The 13,654-nt window shown below is 42.5% G+C and overlaps 1 protein-coding gene across 1 annotated transcript in view; it reads right to left on the bottom strand.

Moving 5' to 3' along the window:
• Window positions 1–2,664: 2,664 nt before the first annotated feature.
• The window catches only part of TRPC6 (transient receptor potential cation channel subfamily C member 6), a 103,815-nt gene continuing 92,825 nt past the window's right edge, over window positions 2,665–13,654 (bottom strand). The window contains exons 7-11 of the mRNA XM_048494032.1: window positions 12,152–12,416; window positions 8,060–8,100; window positions 7,844–7,959; window positions 7,393–7,468; window positions 2,665–5,993 (exon numbers count right to left, since the gene is read on the bottom strand). Coding sequence (XP_048349989.1) covers window positions 5,842–5,993; window positions 7,393–7,468; window positions 7,844–7,959; window positions 8,060–8,100; window positions 12,152–12,416 — 650 coding nt within the window. The 3' untranslated portion in view covers window positions 2,665–5,841. The remainder of the gene's footprint in view (window positions 5,994–7,392; window positions 7,469–7,843; window positions 7,960–8,059; window positions 8,101–12,151; window positions 12,417–13,654) is intronic.

Consider the following 13,654-nt stretch of genomic DNA (forward strand, 5'->3'; position numbering starts at 1 on the left):
TTTGACATGTAATGTTTGGCTGAGGCCAGGACTGGGTGTTCTTCACAGTAAAAACAACAACATCTGTATGAGGCAATTCAAATTCTGCATCAAGGAAGGCTACATCCAGTAGCAACTGTGTATTATCCAAACCTGCGTCATTTTGCTTATTTTGTATCATACATTCTGTATGTTCTTGGTCGCTGCTGATTCTGCTATTCCTACTATTTTCCATAGAGTTGAAATACATACCAATCTTAATTCTGTTCCCAATAGCTTGAACCCACTCTCGTTTCTGTAGAAATGTACTTTTACATACAGCCCTAACTGAAGTCTTTATTGGAGCAGCCAAATGAATGAGGCTCCAATCTGTCTTGGCTGATGCCCAACATAACCTGGTGTAATCTTAATTGATGCTATCATTGTTGTGAATTCCTTCTTCCCATGGCAGATTTCCCACTATGCCCTCATGCTCTTTCTGAAGGTCTCTATCCCCCAGGAGAAGCATTTCATGCTCCATTTTGGACTTCAGGGAGAGAGGAGGAAGTCTCAGAGGAAGTCTTACACTGCTGATGAAAACCTCCCAACCCTGAAAATCTTCTGACATTCCTCCTTAAAATGATTCAAGATTAATAAAAAATCAGTATGCATATTTACTTATTTATATTTTGGTCATTCAGTAAGCTACGTTTCCCTTGCAGGGGAAATTCACAGTGCGACCTACCATATGATGCAGATACTGCCTGTTGGTTCTGAGGAGACCAGAGCAGCCCAGCAAAGTGTGTGGACAGGGAGTTTGATGAAGGAGAAAAGGGACTTTGGGAAGGGGGGAGAGGGGGTGTGGGGCCAAAATGCATCCCAAGATGTTCCAGGTGATTGGAGCCTGGGTAAAATGACCCCATGTTCCCCACACCCAAAATATACCACTGAAGTTGCCCTCCAGTTTCTGCTTGCTTTGATAGAATGCATACTCAACATGTTCCCAAAAGTCCAGAATAATTGTGAGTAAAGGCAGAGTTCTACTAAAGTTGTGGGATATTGGGTCCCCCTGAACCATTTCCCTGGACATTTCATCAAATGAGACTGTCCTATGTTTGATTCACATGGCTATTTCGTTCCCTCAAAAAGCCATCTGTGGGTGGATGGGTGGGGCAAGATTCACATGGAGCTCCTCTTGCAAAAATGTTCTTGACTTTGATTTTCAGACAACCATGAAAAGGGAAAACCTGAGTTTTTGTTGGCAAACAGACCTCATAATGTTGCCAATTCGATTCTCCATTTTATTTTGGAATGTATTCATAACCATATAGGGGACCGTGGATGTTGCATGGTCTAGGTCCTAGGAGGACAAGTGCCAAAGGCTATAACTAGTATAAAAACCTTGGAGGGGGAGGATGTTCTCTTCCCCATATGCACAACACAGTTTTTTTAAAAAAAATTATCCACATTTCCCCTCTTTTTAATACATCTTCTCAGACCCAAAACTTTCCTTCCCCTTCCATTCTGCTTCTCTCCTTCTTTTCACTCAGTATTTAATCTCTGTTCCCTGCCCCATTTGTTAGCCTTTTCACCCCTACTTTTGATAGAAATAAGTATCACAAAGTCAAACATAATTTGTGCCAAGGCTTCCAAGCACACATATATGAAGTATCTTTAAGGACTGGCATTTGCTTCTGAAAAACATAAAGTAGTCATAGTTTATGAAAATATACATAGTGCATTTTCCTCACAGCCTGCAATCTCTCACTCAAAAAAGGACTCTCAAATGAGAGGATAGAACTTCCATGCTAGGACTTCCAAATCATTATATCTACTTCTGAGTGTGGATCATAACATTTCCACAATGGGGCCAAGGATAGAGAAGGGGTGTTTTTCTTCAAGCTTGCGGGAAACCACAGATGAGTGGGACTGAAACAAAGGTTTGCAGAAGTTCTTATACTGCTGTCTATAATCGTGATCTAATCTCTGTTATTACAAAACCACTGTTGGAATTGCATGGGTGGTAATAATGTCCACAAACATTGGTGGTAGAACCAGTCTTTTCCTGAAAGTATTTCTTGGATCAAGATTTCAAACAGTTTTTTCTTCTTTTCCAAATCCGGCAAACCAAAAGGATCTTAGGGACAAGTTAGGCAAGATGTTGGAAAATCTGTGAATGGTTCTAATGAACATTTTTTTTTTAGAAAGTAGACATTGTGAGTGGCCCAAATTAAAATCAAGGCTTCCTCAATGCTATGTTCATACCCCTACACTATTTTCTCAGCCTCAAAAGACCCATGCCAAAATTGCTATATTTCTGCAGAGGGGTGTCCCATCCCTCAGTTGTACAGGTAATTACTCTTGAAGTGGATCTTTGAGGTAACAAATGGATTGGGTGGGAAAAGATCATCCCCTTTCCACACAACAAAGCTCCAATCTGGAAAAATGCTCAGGAAATCCAGTCACAGATCTCTCAACATCTTAATTTGGGGAATTCAGATTAGCCTGTACACTCCCACACACGCCAGCTGGGTGACCTTGGGCTAGTCACAGCTTCTTGGAGCTCTCTCAGCCCCACCTACCTCACAGGGTGTTTGGTGTGAGGGGGGAAGGGCAAGGAGATTGTAAGCCCCTTTGAATCTCCTGCAGGAGAGAAAGGGGGGATATAAATCCAAACTCTTCTTCTTCTTCTTAATTACTTGACCTCGTGGCTTTCAAGTTTTCTACCTTTAGGAACACTTTCCAAGCTGTCAAAAAATTGCCACAATTTTTTTTCAAGTTTTATTGGACTGTGGATATGACCTCAGCTCACACATTACTGGCTATGTTTCTCAGGCTTCTCTGTTCCCACCCCCAAGTGAGGGCCAAACAATACAAAAAGCTCAGTTGCATGATTCATCAACAAACAGTTAAAAAATTAAAATCGGTCTCAGATGCTGCAATTGGGAGGATCGCTGAGGAAGGATTATACAGCCATTTCTCTTGCTGCTATTTTTCTGTTCAAAATATCCTTCTGGTGGTCTGTCCCCTCCCACCCCCCAGTTGCTGGAGAAAATACAGGGACCGGCGTTCTAAGGCAATTTGTTAAGGATGGCCACATCTCATAGTTTTTACAACTTCTACCCTTGTGCTTTCCTATATTTTTTACAATACATCTGATCTAAGCTCTTTTCCCAAAGAAACACCAAATAAATCTCATTTTGTTTGCCATTCCTGAGACAGGCCTTTAAAGCTTCCACACCCTGAGTACACTGAGCCTCTGGCTCACGCTGTATTATATGGATCTATCCATATGCTCGAGTCTAGTACTTGACCAGGTAGTTAAGGCTAACTCTTTTCGACTGAAGATTCCTAATACAGTTATCGTCTCGACATGATGGTTTCATGCAAAAGCAAAATAACAAAACAAAATGCATTACTGTATCTTATCACGCTTTAGAACACAGTCAAAATAATTTTTGCTTTCCGAACAGTAACCAATATTTCATCAAGGAAACTGTCTTTTCGGTTGTTTGGCTTGCAGCTGAAAGGTATTTAAACCTTGAAGAGGGTTTAGAGTCCGGTCTGCCACGGTTTATGCCAGGCAAATTCTCCAAGAACCTCATTCCATTATATCTTCCGAAACTGTCAAAGGCAATTTCATCCAGCTCCATAGTCTTCCAGCTGAACCATAACTGGCCTGAGTCAGCTATGGCCATTAAAATAACCATCTCCATATAAAAAAATTCCCAGATGGCACTAGATCAAGAATACGAATATAAAATGGTTGCACTGCACGAGTAGGAGGTTTTTAGACTCTTGCTATAAATGGGAGACAAGGACAATAATTTTCAAAGAATACATCCCAAACAAGAGATAAAGAAAGCCAACCCAAGAAAATCATCCCTCAAACCTCCCAGCTTCCTGAAATTCTGTTAGTTCCATTTTGGCTCAGTGGCCCTTGTTTCTATAAGTCAAGAGTGAGATAATTCACATGAAAGACTTCATGTGCTAAGAAACGAGGGAAACACCGTCCATCTCTTCTCTTCTCTTCCTCTTCTCTTCTCTTCTCACCAAGGGACACTTCAGTGTTGCTACGTAACAATTCATATGGCTCCTCTAATGTCCACCACCATTACTACCTTCACACTGGCATGAAACTGGCTGCAACAATGTATTGGCCACGACCTTTGTGAGTAACTTGGATGCTTTTGGGGTACTTCTGGTATTCAGAGGAGAAAATTAGAATGGGTGGGCTCGTGTGAAGGTATTAGATGGCGGATGCCATAGGAAAAAGGGACCACCAAAGAATATGATCACTGCTTAGTACCAGTTTAGTCATCTACCAATCTAGTTGATGACCAGGGCTTTATGACTTATGGAACCTGATATTAAAGGGAAGGAGACTTGCTTCATTAGGGAAAACAAATTCTTACAAAAGTACATCTATAAGAAGTGACTGTGTCAGGACCTCTCCATGCTATTAGGCTTGAGTGCCTGTAGCCTACGCAGATGGACAAATTGCCCCAGGGTAAGTCCCTCATACCAGGGAATCCTAGTGGTCTACCTCATCTTGTGAAGAGGCAAGAAGGATTTAAGCACTTATCAGGAGCATATATTAAAATAGCCATCTGCATCCAATTACTGTAAACTCAAGGCTGGTGGCAGATCGCAGCTCTAATATGCCACTACCAACTCCTTGCCAGTAATCCATAGAATCCAGAAGCTATGGTAGTGGTAGGATCATACTGCAGGACAAAATTTGCTGAAGAGGATGTACAGGTTAAACAGTGACAAACCATCTCTGAATGTTCCTCACCTTGAAAATCGTATGAGGTTGCCATAAATCGGCTTGAGTTGACACCATGGGAAGGGTGGGATGGGGCTTACAGGGACACAATATACAGGGTATCTCTCTAAACTGATTGGTTTCAGACATATGGGACCGCCCCCACCCCAGTATAAAGATAACTCCAAAACCAAAGTTCTAAAAATTCCTAAAGTGGACAACATTCTTCTGTTATGCTTGAGGAGTGAAATGCCTTAAGTTTTATAGGATGGATATAAAGACTTCTGGAATCCCTACCTCAGAGTGTATCCATAATACTGGATGAGTGACTATTCCTCTGCAGTTCTCTGAAGAAAACAAAGGACACCAGTACCTTTACTCAGGAAGTTTCCAGGAAAAACCACAACCATTAAATTGATATGGGATACACTCCTGGGATCTGTACCTGGGTGTATGCTTATGATGGTGTAGTACAAAAGTCTGGTAAAGCTATAGTAACATCATAGTCCTTCTGCTGATGAGCTTTTCCTTCACCCATCCCAAGAATTTATACAGATAAGTCTCTATGCCCTCTTGCTGGCCCTCCATAGCAACTTATGAGACAGGATGCCGGAGTAGATGAAGCACTGGTCTGATCCAACGGGGCTTTTCTTATGTTCCTACATCCTTTCTTAATTTATTTTCTGGGGGGTTTTCAAAGTGATTAGAACTCCATTCTTAAATGATGTTATTTGGAAATCCTGTAGATTTCAAAGGAATCTACTTCCAAGTAAATCTGGATTTGATTACTGTGTGTGTGTGATTGGGGGGAGCAGCATCTTGGTTTCAAAACAAGCAGCTCCATCTTTAATTGTGATGCTGCTCAGGTCATGTTTTGTCTGTCGATACTATTATCAACACAAAATAGGCTGATCTTTCATCTATAAATGGGATTAAATACCTCTGCTCAAATGGTTTCCTTCAGTTACACATAAACAGACTGCCTTCAAGATGTATCTTCTTTTGCAATCTGCTCTAAAAATGTCAACTATATTTGAGGGAAAAATAAGATACCAATTGATATGGCTTTTAGTGGATTATCAATTTGGAGTTTCTCATCAAGAAAGAAGTTTCTGTTATCTGTTAATTTGTTCCTGTTTTGGCTCAATGCACAGTTTCTCCCCAAGTTTTCTGATTAGTTCAGCCAGGTCTTCTGTGTTCTGTGATTTTTCTTCAAGGAGTTCATAACGCAGGCTTGAGATGTCCTGCTTAATTTCTTTCAGCTCACCTGTAAGGGAGGAAGTATGTATTTTGATGTTATTATCGCCCGCTCTAGAAAACACAACTTTGATTAGGATGGGGGGTGGGGGTGGGGGGCTTAAAGACATGGAAAATTTATCCTCAAACACCAACTATATCATATTCTATCTTCACATTCCCCAGTGAAAAATATCTGATATCTGTAATATGTCTTAAAATGGGGGGAACTCACAAGGTGCTGGTCGGGGAGGGACTGAATTTCGGGGGAATGGCCAATAGGGTCTGCCAGGAGGTACTGAATATGCATCTATGTGTAGGTGTATATATGTTGTGCATATGATGCTTGAGATTACTATTGTGTGTATAGACAGTAAATGTTATAGGGCAGTGAGGGTGAACCTTTTTGAGATCGAGTGCCCAAATTGCAACCCAAAACCCACTTATTTATTGCAAAGTGCCAACACGGCAATTTAACCTGAATACTGAGGTTTTAGTTTAGAAAAAACGATTGGCTCCAAGGCGTGCGTTACTCGGGAGTAAGCTTGGTGGTAGTCGGTGTCTTTGCTTTGAAGCAACCATGCAACTCTTTGAACGGGTGAATCACAACCCTAGGAGGGTTTACTCAGAAGCCAGCCCCATTGCCAGCAACCAAGCTTACTCCCAGGTAAAAGATCGCATTTAACAGGGTTTGCGTGAAAATCAGTGGGGTTTAATAGCGCTTAACAGGGTTACCTACACTGCTTCCCCAAAACTAGGTCTTAGGTTTAATGCTAATAATAGAGTCCAGCGGCCCAGGCCAGCCTAGATGTGTGCATGTGCTGGGGGGGGGGTGATTTCCCCCCACATTACAAACTCTGTTTGCATGTGCCCACAGAGAGGGTTCTCAGTGCCACCTCTGGCACCCGTTCCATAGGTTCGCCACCACTGTTATAGAGCTATACACTGTTATTAGTTTTGTGTTTTTAGTTCACACTTGTTTGGAATGCATTTTTATGTTGGTGCAAGATGGGATAGGGAGAGAAGGCAGAATGGTGTAGCCCAGATCTCAAAACCTAGCAGGGTCATTACTTAAAAGGGAGATCACCAGGGAAAATTCAGCAAAGGGCATTGGCAAATCCCTCTGCTTGCTTTGAAAACCCATTGCTGGCACTTCTGTTGTGGGATAATCAGTCTTGGCCCATGGATAGGAAGTTGAGCAATTGTGCCACCCCCTCCTCCCCCCACACACACTGTACTTCACCTCATTGTTCTTAAAATGGTTGTAATTTACCACTCACAAACTATTTGGGTAGCACAGGTTTGAAATTTAAGTGAATAAATAAATGTATCATAGCAAAGTCTTTATAAAACCACAATCTTTGCTTAGCCATTTCCTAGCCCCAGTTCTGCTACCCAATATTCAGACATCAACTTTAGCAGAAACCCACCTTCATTGACTTCATCACTCTCCTTGTCCACTTGAGCTTTCAGGACATATCTTTTAATAAGACGTTTCATAATTTTCTAGGAAAGAGATGCAAAAAAAAATTAAATCTTTCTGGCACTGGCTCATGCAAGCTTACTCAGAAGGCCCAATAAGTCTTAACTCACAAGTAAGCAACCACAGGATCACAGCCTAAGCAATCACAGGATAACAGCGAAGGTATTAGCATGGGGCGCAATAAAGCACAATGGGCCTTTCCCCTCGATAAGGATTCATAACAAATGCAGTTGTGATATACTGTATTCTGCTAGAATCATGCAGTAATTATTATAAAAGCATCTGGCCACATGCAGGCAATTTATTGTCTACCCAGTTTCCTGGATTACAGACAATTGTGATTTTCATTTATTCATTAGTTGTATTACTGCTAGTCTCTTTTAGGATCTAGATCCTACCTGATACTTCCTTTGAGGGTTACTTAAGCTGTTTAAATTGAGGTCATCTGTGCTTTTGATACTTGAGTGCTTTCTTTGGCCTAGCTGGAAAACAGAAAGGAGGACAAAAGTCTTTACTGAATCCGCAAAGCAATTAAGATTCATAACTTCTCCTTTTCTTCCCATCTCCAGCTTGCATTTTTCTCATCAAAATACTTAAGTCTGCAATGTTTATACCAGGAGGACTGCCAAAACCACTGGAGGAAAATGCCCTGTCTCTTTAACAGAAATTTAATGAGTGGAAATGGGTCATTGAAGCTTTTAAGGGCATAGAAGGAAGTGACATCACAGTGTTCCCATTAAGCCTCTATTAAAAAGACAGGCAGTTGGAAACCCTAGTTGTAGTATTATGGCAAAAGGTTTTGCGCGGACTACAGTTTATTTCAACACATGTGGTAACCCCCTGTTGGTGTGTGTGTATATAACATGCACAGTGAGCATAGGTGGGTATAGAAAAAATGTAAAACAGTGGTGCCCACAAGTCAGCTTTGAGAATGAAAAGCAGAGAAGCAAATCTGATTGTGATTGTTCTTATGCCAAACCCCAAATAAATACAGTGAGTCATTCACAGAAATAGCCATTCTTACATTGTATCTCTCTCTCTACCTATGAGATACAGGGGGAGAAACATAATTCCAGTCAGTCCAATTTGAATCTAATCAGATTTGTTGATAATTTCTGGTTCAGGCTGGAACCGCTCTATGAAATCTTTTTTGGATGAAGAAGGGTGTAGAGAGTGGCCTATTCATCCTCAGCAGAGGGGCACTGTTAACACCATTGAAATTCATGGTGGGAAAAGTTAATTAACTTTTCCCACCATAGAACTTGCTGAGGAACCTGGCAGATCCTGGGGAATATCTGAGTGTGTAAGCACTGGCTGCACATTTTTGAAGATGGAGGTGCCAGACTTTCAAGGTGGATCCAAGAGGCCTCCTGGTAATAGCAACCATGCTTGGTGAACTTTGCTTCTGGGAGCAGGGGTTGGGTTTGGGTTGCAGGTTGAGAGAGTTATCAGAGAACTCAACCAGCAGGCTTCACATGCAGGAGTGGGGAAACAAAATATGCCCTTTGGGGGCCCATAAATTTGAACCCCCAGAAACGAAGTTCACCAAGCCTGGATGCTATTATCAGGAGGGCCTCCTGGAGCCACCTTGAGAGTTCGGTGTCTCTATCTGACGCAGCAGTGGCGTAGGAGGTTCAGAGCAGGTGCGCTCTGATCTGGAGGAACTGGGTTTGATTCCCAGCTCTGACGCTTGAGTTGTGGAGGCTTATCTGGGGAATTCAGATTAGCCTGTGCACTCCCACACATGCCAGCTGGGTGACCTTGGGCTAGTCACAGCTTTTTGGAGCTCTCTCAGCCCCACCCACCTCACAGGATGTTTGTTGTGAGGGGGGAAGGGCAAGGAGATTGTAAGCCTCTTTGAGTCTCCTATAGGAGAGAAAGGGGGGATATAAATCCAAACTCTTCTTCTTCTATCTTCAAAAATGTGCAGCCTGTTTACATACTCAGAAATTCCCCATTGACTACAATGGAGCCAAGGCACTGTAGAGAAGAGAATCTTGGGGAAATTTCTTGGGGTGCCTGTCAGGGTGCATTTTTAAAGCTAGTGACACCAGCCACAGAGTATCATCCGGAGACTGTTCTGATGGTACCACCCAAGTTTGGTGAAGTTATACTCAGAGGGACCAAAATTATGGACCCTCAAAGGGGTAGCCCCCATCTCTTGTTAGCTTCCATTGGAAACAATGGGGGATGGGGCACCCCCTATGGTGGTCCATAAATTTGGCCCTCCTGAACCAAACTTCACCAAACTTGGGTGGTATTATTGGAGCAGTATCCAGATGATACTCTGAAATCTTGGTGCCGCTAGCTTTAAAAATGCGCCCCCTGCAGGCCAAAATGCAGAAACAAATCACAGACCTGATTTTTTCTGGTTTACTCGAATATTCGAGTATATCCGAATATGTTATTTATCTTATTCTGGCATACATAATTTTATGCCCGAATAAATCCGAATCTGAATTTTACCAAATTTCTAGGGTATTGACCAAGTCTAACCTTAGGTTCTGAATAAAAATTGTGAAAGCAAGTGCTGTATCTCTTGTTCAATGTTCGTGCTGCAATGCATTACCACTTCGTGGCAGGATGCACTACTTTTTCAAACGCTGTTCTCTGGCAGGGCTTTCTTGAAGCATTACATGAGCAGTTGAGCACATTGCTCATTTCCCGGAATGACAGGTAAGCAATATCAATTCATTCCACTTTCAGGAGTGAATAATCAAGTCAGAGGTAACTGATAGATGCCCTGCTTGTGAAGATAAGGAACTGATCATAGTAACAACTAGATATTAACCTGTTGCCTCTGAACTTCTACTATAAAGCTTTTAACTATTTCTTTGATACAGGGAAAGAATAAGAGTTTGGATTTATACCGTTTTTCTCAACTGCAAGGAGTCTCAAAGCAGCTAACAAAGTCCTTACTGTCTCCACAATGGATACCTTGTGACATAGGTAGGGCTGGGAGAGTTAAAAGAGAACTGTGACTGGCCCAAGATAAACCAGCAGGCTTCATGTGTAGGGACGAGGGAAACAAATTAAGTCCGAGGTTACAGTCCACAGTTCATGTGGAGGAGTGAGGAATCAATCCCAGTTCTCCAGATGAGAGTCCACTGCTCTTAACCACTACACTGGCTCAAGAACAGACTTGACAGAAAAGGGCTTCTATAGTACATGACTTCCCTCCCTCTGGGAGCCAGTACAGTGTAGTGGTTAAGAGCAGGTGGATTCTAATCTGGAAAATCAGGTTTGATTCCCCACTCTTCTACCTGAGTGACAGAGGCTTATCTGGTGAACGAGTTTCCGCACTCCTACATTCCTGCTGGGTGACCTTGGGCTAGTCACAGTTCTTTGGAACGCTCTCAGACCCACCGACCTCACAAGGTCTCTGTTGTGGGAAGAGGAAGGGAAAGGAGCTTGTAAGCCACATTGAGTCTCCTCACAGGAGAGAAAGGTGGGATATAAATCCAAACAGTTTTTCTTCTTGTCATCCTGCCTCTTCCCTATCATTCCAGTTTCTGTGGAGTTTCCATGGCCATGGCAGAATGTGCAGAGACAAAGGCAGAAAATGTAGAAACAAAGGTGTTTGCAAATCCCCCACTGGTACATTCTGTGAAATTATATTGATATTATCTTTACGAATGGTATCTTTATGGATGGTAGAATCATGCTTTTTGTTTTGCTTTGGCACCAGATCAAAAACTAATGGCTGCAAGTTGGCCATTAAAGAAATCAGAAGGCTTATTAACCATTAGAAATCTAAAATATCTCTCTGGATCAGCTCTAAAGGCAAAGGGTTGCAAAAGTTATTGATAAAATTAGGTTTATTTTATATTAAATGTATTTGTGTGTGGGGGGGGTCCCCCACCCTGGGGGGGAGAAGCGCCAGAAACGGGACTGATCTGTGTTCCGTGGTTCAGCTGTGAGGAGATCTTGAGGGAACCTGGATATTTTGGGTGACTATCCCAGGATTAATCGCAGTGAGGAAATCACCAATGTCTCCTTCCACACTTGCAGAATAATGTACTTTCAATCCACTTTCAATGCACTTTGCAGCTGGATTTTACTGTGCGGAATAGCAAAATCCACTTGCAAACAATTGTGAAAGTGGATTGAAAGTGCATTTTTCTGCAAGTATGGAAGGGGCCAATGGGAATGGCTAAAGTCCCAATAGGAGTGGCTGAAGTTATACTACTATACAATTTGATCCTTAACATTCACATCTGTAATTTTAACTTTAATACCCAAATTACCATACATGAATGGGGGTAGCGGGAAGTGCCATAAAGTTGAAACAGACTTATGACAAGAGATGTTCAGAGGTGGCTTACCATTGCCTGCCTCTGCACAGGGACTATGGACTACCTGGATGGTCTCCCATCCAAATACTAACCAGGGCTGGCCCTGCTTAGCTCTTTAGATCTGATGAGATCAAGCTAGTCTGGTCAGCCAGGTCAGGACCGCACATGAGCAGAAGACTAAAATACAAAACATGAGATATACTTCCATCATGATTTTGGAACAGACTGGGTTTGCTCCCCATTCCCACTGGTCACAGCTCTGGCTGTTCTTGCTCCTGTTCTTGCTCTTACTTAGATGTCACAGGTCAGTTTCAGCCATGCTGCGACCTGGGGCTTCAAAATGGGTTCTGGGTCTGGAAAGAAGTCCATTGATCCACAGAGTGCAATCAGATTCCAGGAACAATAACTTACGTAGTGAATGCTTCATTCTGTTTTGCCCCCAAGTAGTAGGAGTAGAGATTAAACATTCCTATCATGAAGGCCACAAACACCATGATAAATATGACCATGAATTTGAATATGTCTTTCACAGTTCGGCCAAGGGATATCTGCAGAGGTCCAAAGCTTTCATTGGCTGGTAGAATGTAAGCAATTCTTGAAAAACTTAAAACCACGGCGATTGCATACAGGCCTTCGGATATGATTTGAGGGTCGGATGGATCCCAGTCTATTCTAGCTAAAAAGAAAAAAAAAGGGGCGGGGGAAATGAGAATTTCAGTTTAGTGTTTTAATGTGGTTATGTTCCAAATGAAGAATGGGCCAAATCTTCAAATGGGGGTAAAGTGGCATTGTTCTCCAGAAATGAATGGTACCATTATTATTGTAGCCTCATGGCACTATAAACTAGCACAAAATATTTTCATTATCCATAGAACTGGGTTGCTGCTACTCAAAGTTAGCCCAGTATATTTGGACATGGAGCCAACGTCCAGGTGATCTGATCACCTACCCAAACTCTGCCTTCCTCAGGCTCCATCCCCCAAATCTCCATGCATTTTCCCATCTGGAGCTGGACATTAGTGGATAAAGAGGAAGAATTGAGTCCAGTAGCACCTTAAGGAACAACCAAGGTTTCCAGGGGAAAAACTTTCGAGAGTTGAAGATCCCTTCGCCAGAAACCAAAGAAGATAATAATAATATTTTGCGGAGGACTAAATCCAGCATCAATTGTAATCATGAGTGAGTCCTAAAATAATCATTTGGACATAATTTCTGAATAAATGTGTCCAGGCTTGTCAGTTACAGTGCAATCAAAAGCAGAGTTGCATCCTATTGAGTCTACTGAAAGCAATCAACTCAGAAGGGTATAAGGGATTAGGCTTGGTGATTTGGTAAATATGAATTACCCCAAACCCCTGAAAAATGCTTTATTGGTTTTTGGGATTAAAAAAAAAATTCTGCTAAAACAACCAGGGCTATTTGGCAGAGCCAAATAGCCTGGGAGCCAATAAATGTTGAACATGATTGGTGGTTATCAGCTTTTGGAGTGGAGTGAGGGAGAAAGAGAGATATGATTGGTGAACTGGTCTAAGCCCAGTGCAGCACTTAGATTTCCCCGCCATCTCTGTACCCCAAGCCCTCCTGCCTCCTGGGCTTGGAAACAGAGGCAGTGAACATGAGAGAGTGGGGAGAAATGGCCCGATACTGTATGTGGGGCTGAGCCATCCTGCATGCAAGATCACCTCCTCCCCACACATGCGCACACTTCTGCTCTGGAAGCCCTTCGGGGCATAGAAAGGAGAGGCAGGAATACAGTGGATCAGATCCTGGAAACAGTGCTGATGCCTCCTCCCCCACCCCACTCTGCATTTCTCAAACCCTGCAGAGGCTGAGAAGAGCCAGAGAGGGTAGTTCTCTCCCATTTCGCAGCTGCCATCACAGCACAAGGATCTTTATTGTGTGACTGAAGGTAAC

The sequence above is a fragment of the Sphaerodactylus townsendi genome, linkage group LG04 (genome assembly GCF_021028975.2).
Source record: "Sphaerodactylus townsendi isolate TG3544 linkage group LG04, MPM_Stown_v2.3, whole genome shotgun sequence".
Classification (NCBI taxonomy): Eukaryota; Metazoa; Chordata; class Lepidosauria; order Squamata; family Sphaerodactylidae; genus Sphaerodactylus; species Sphaerodactylus townsendi.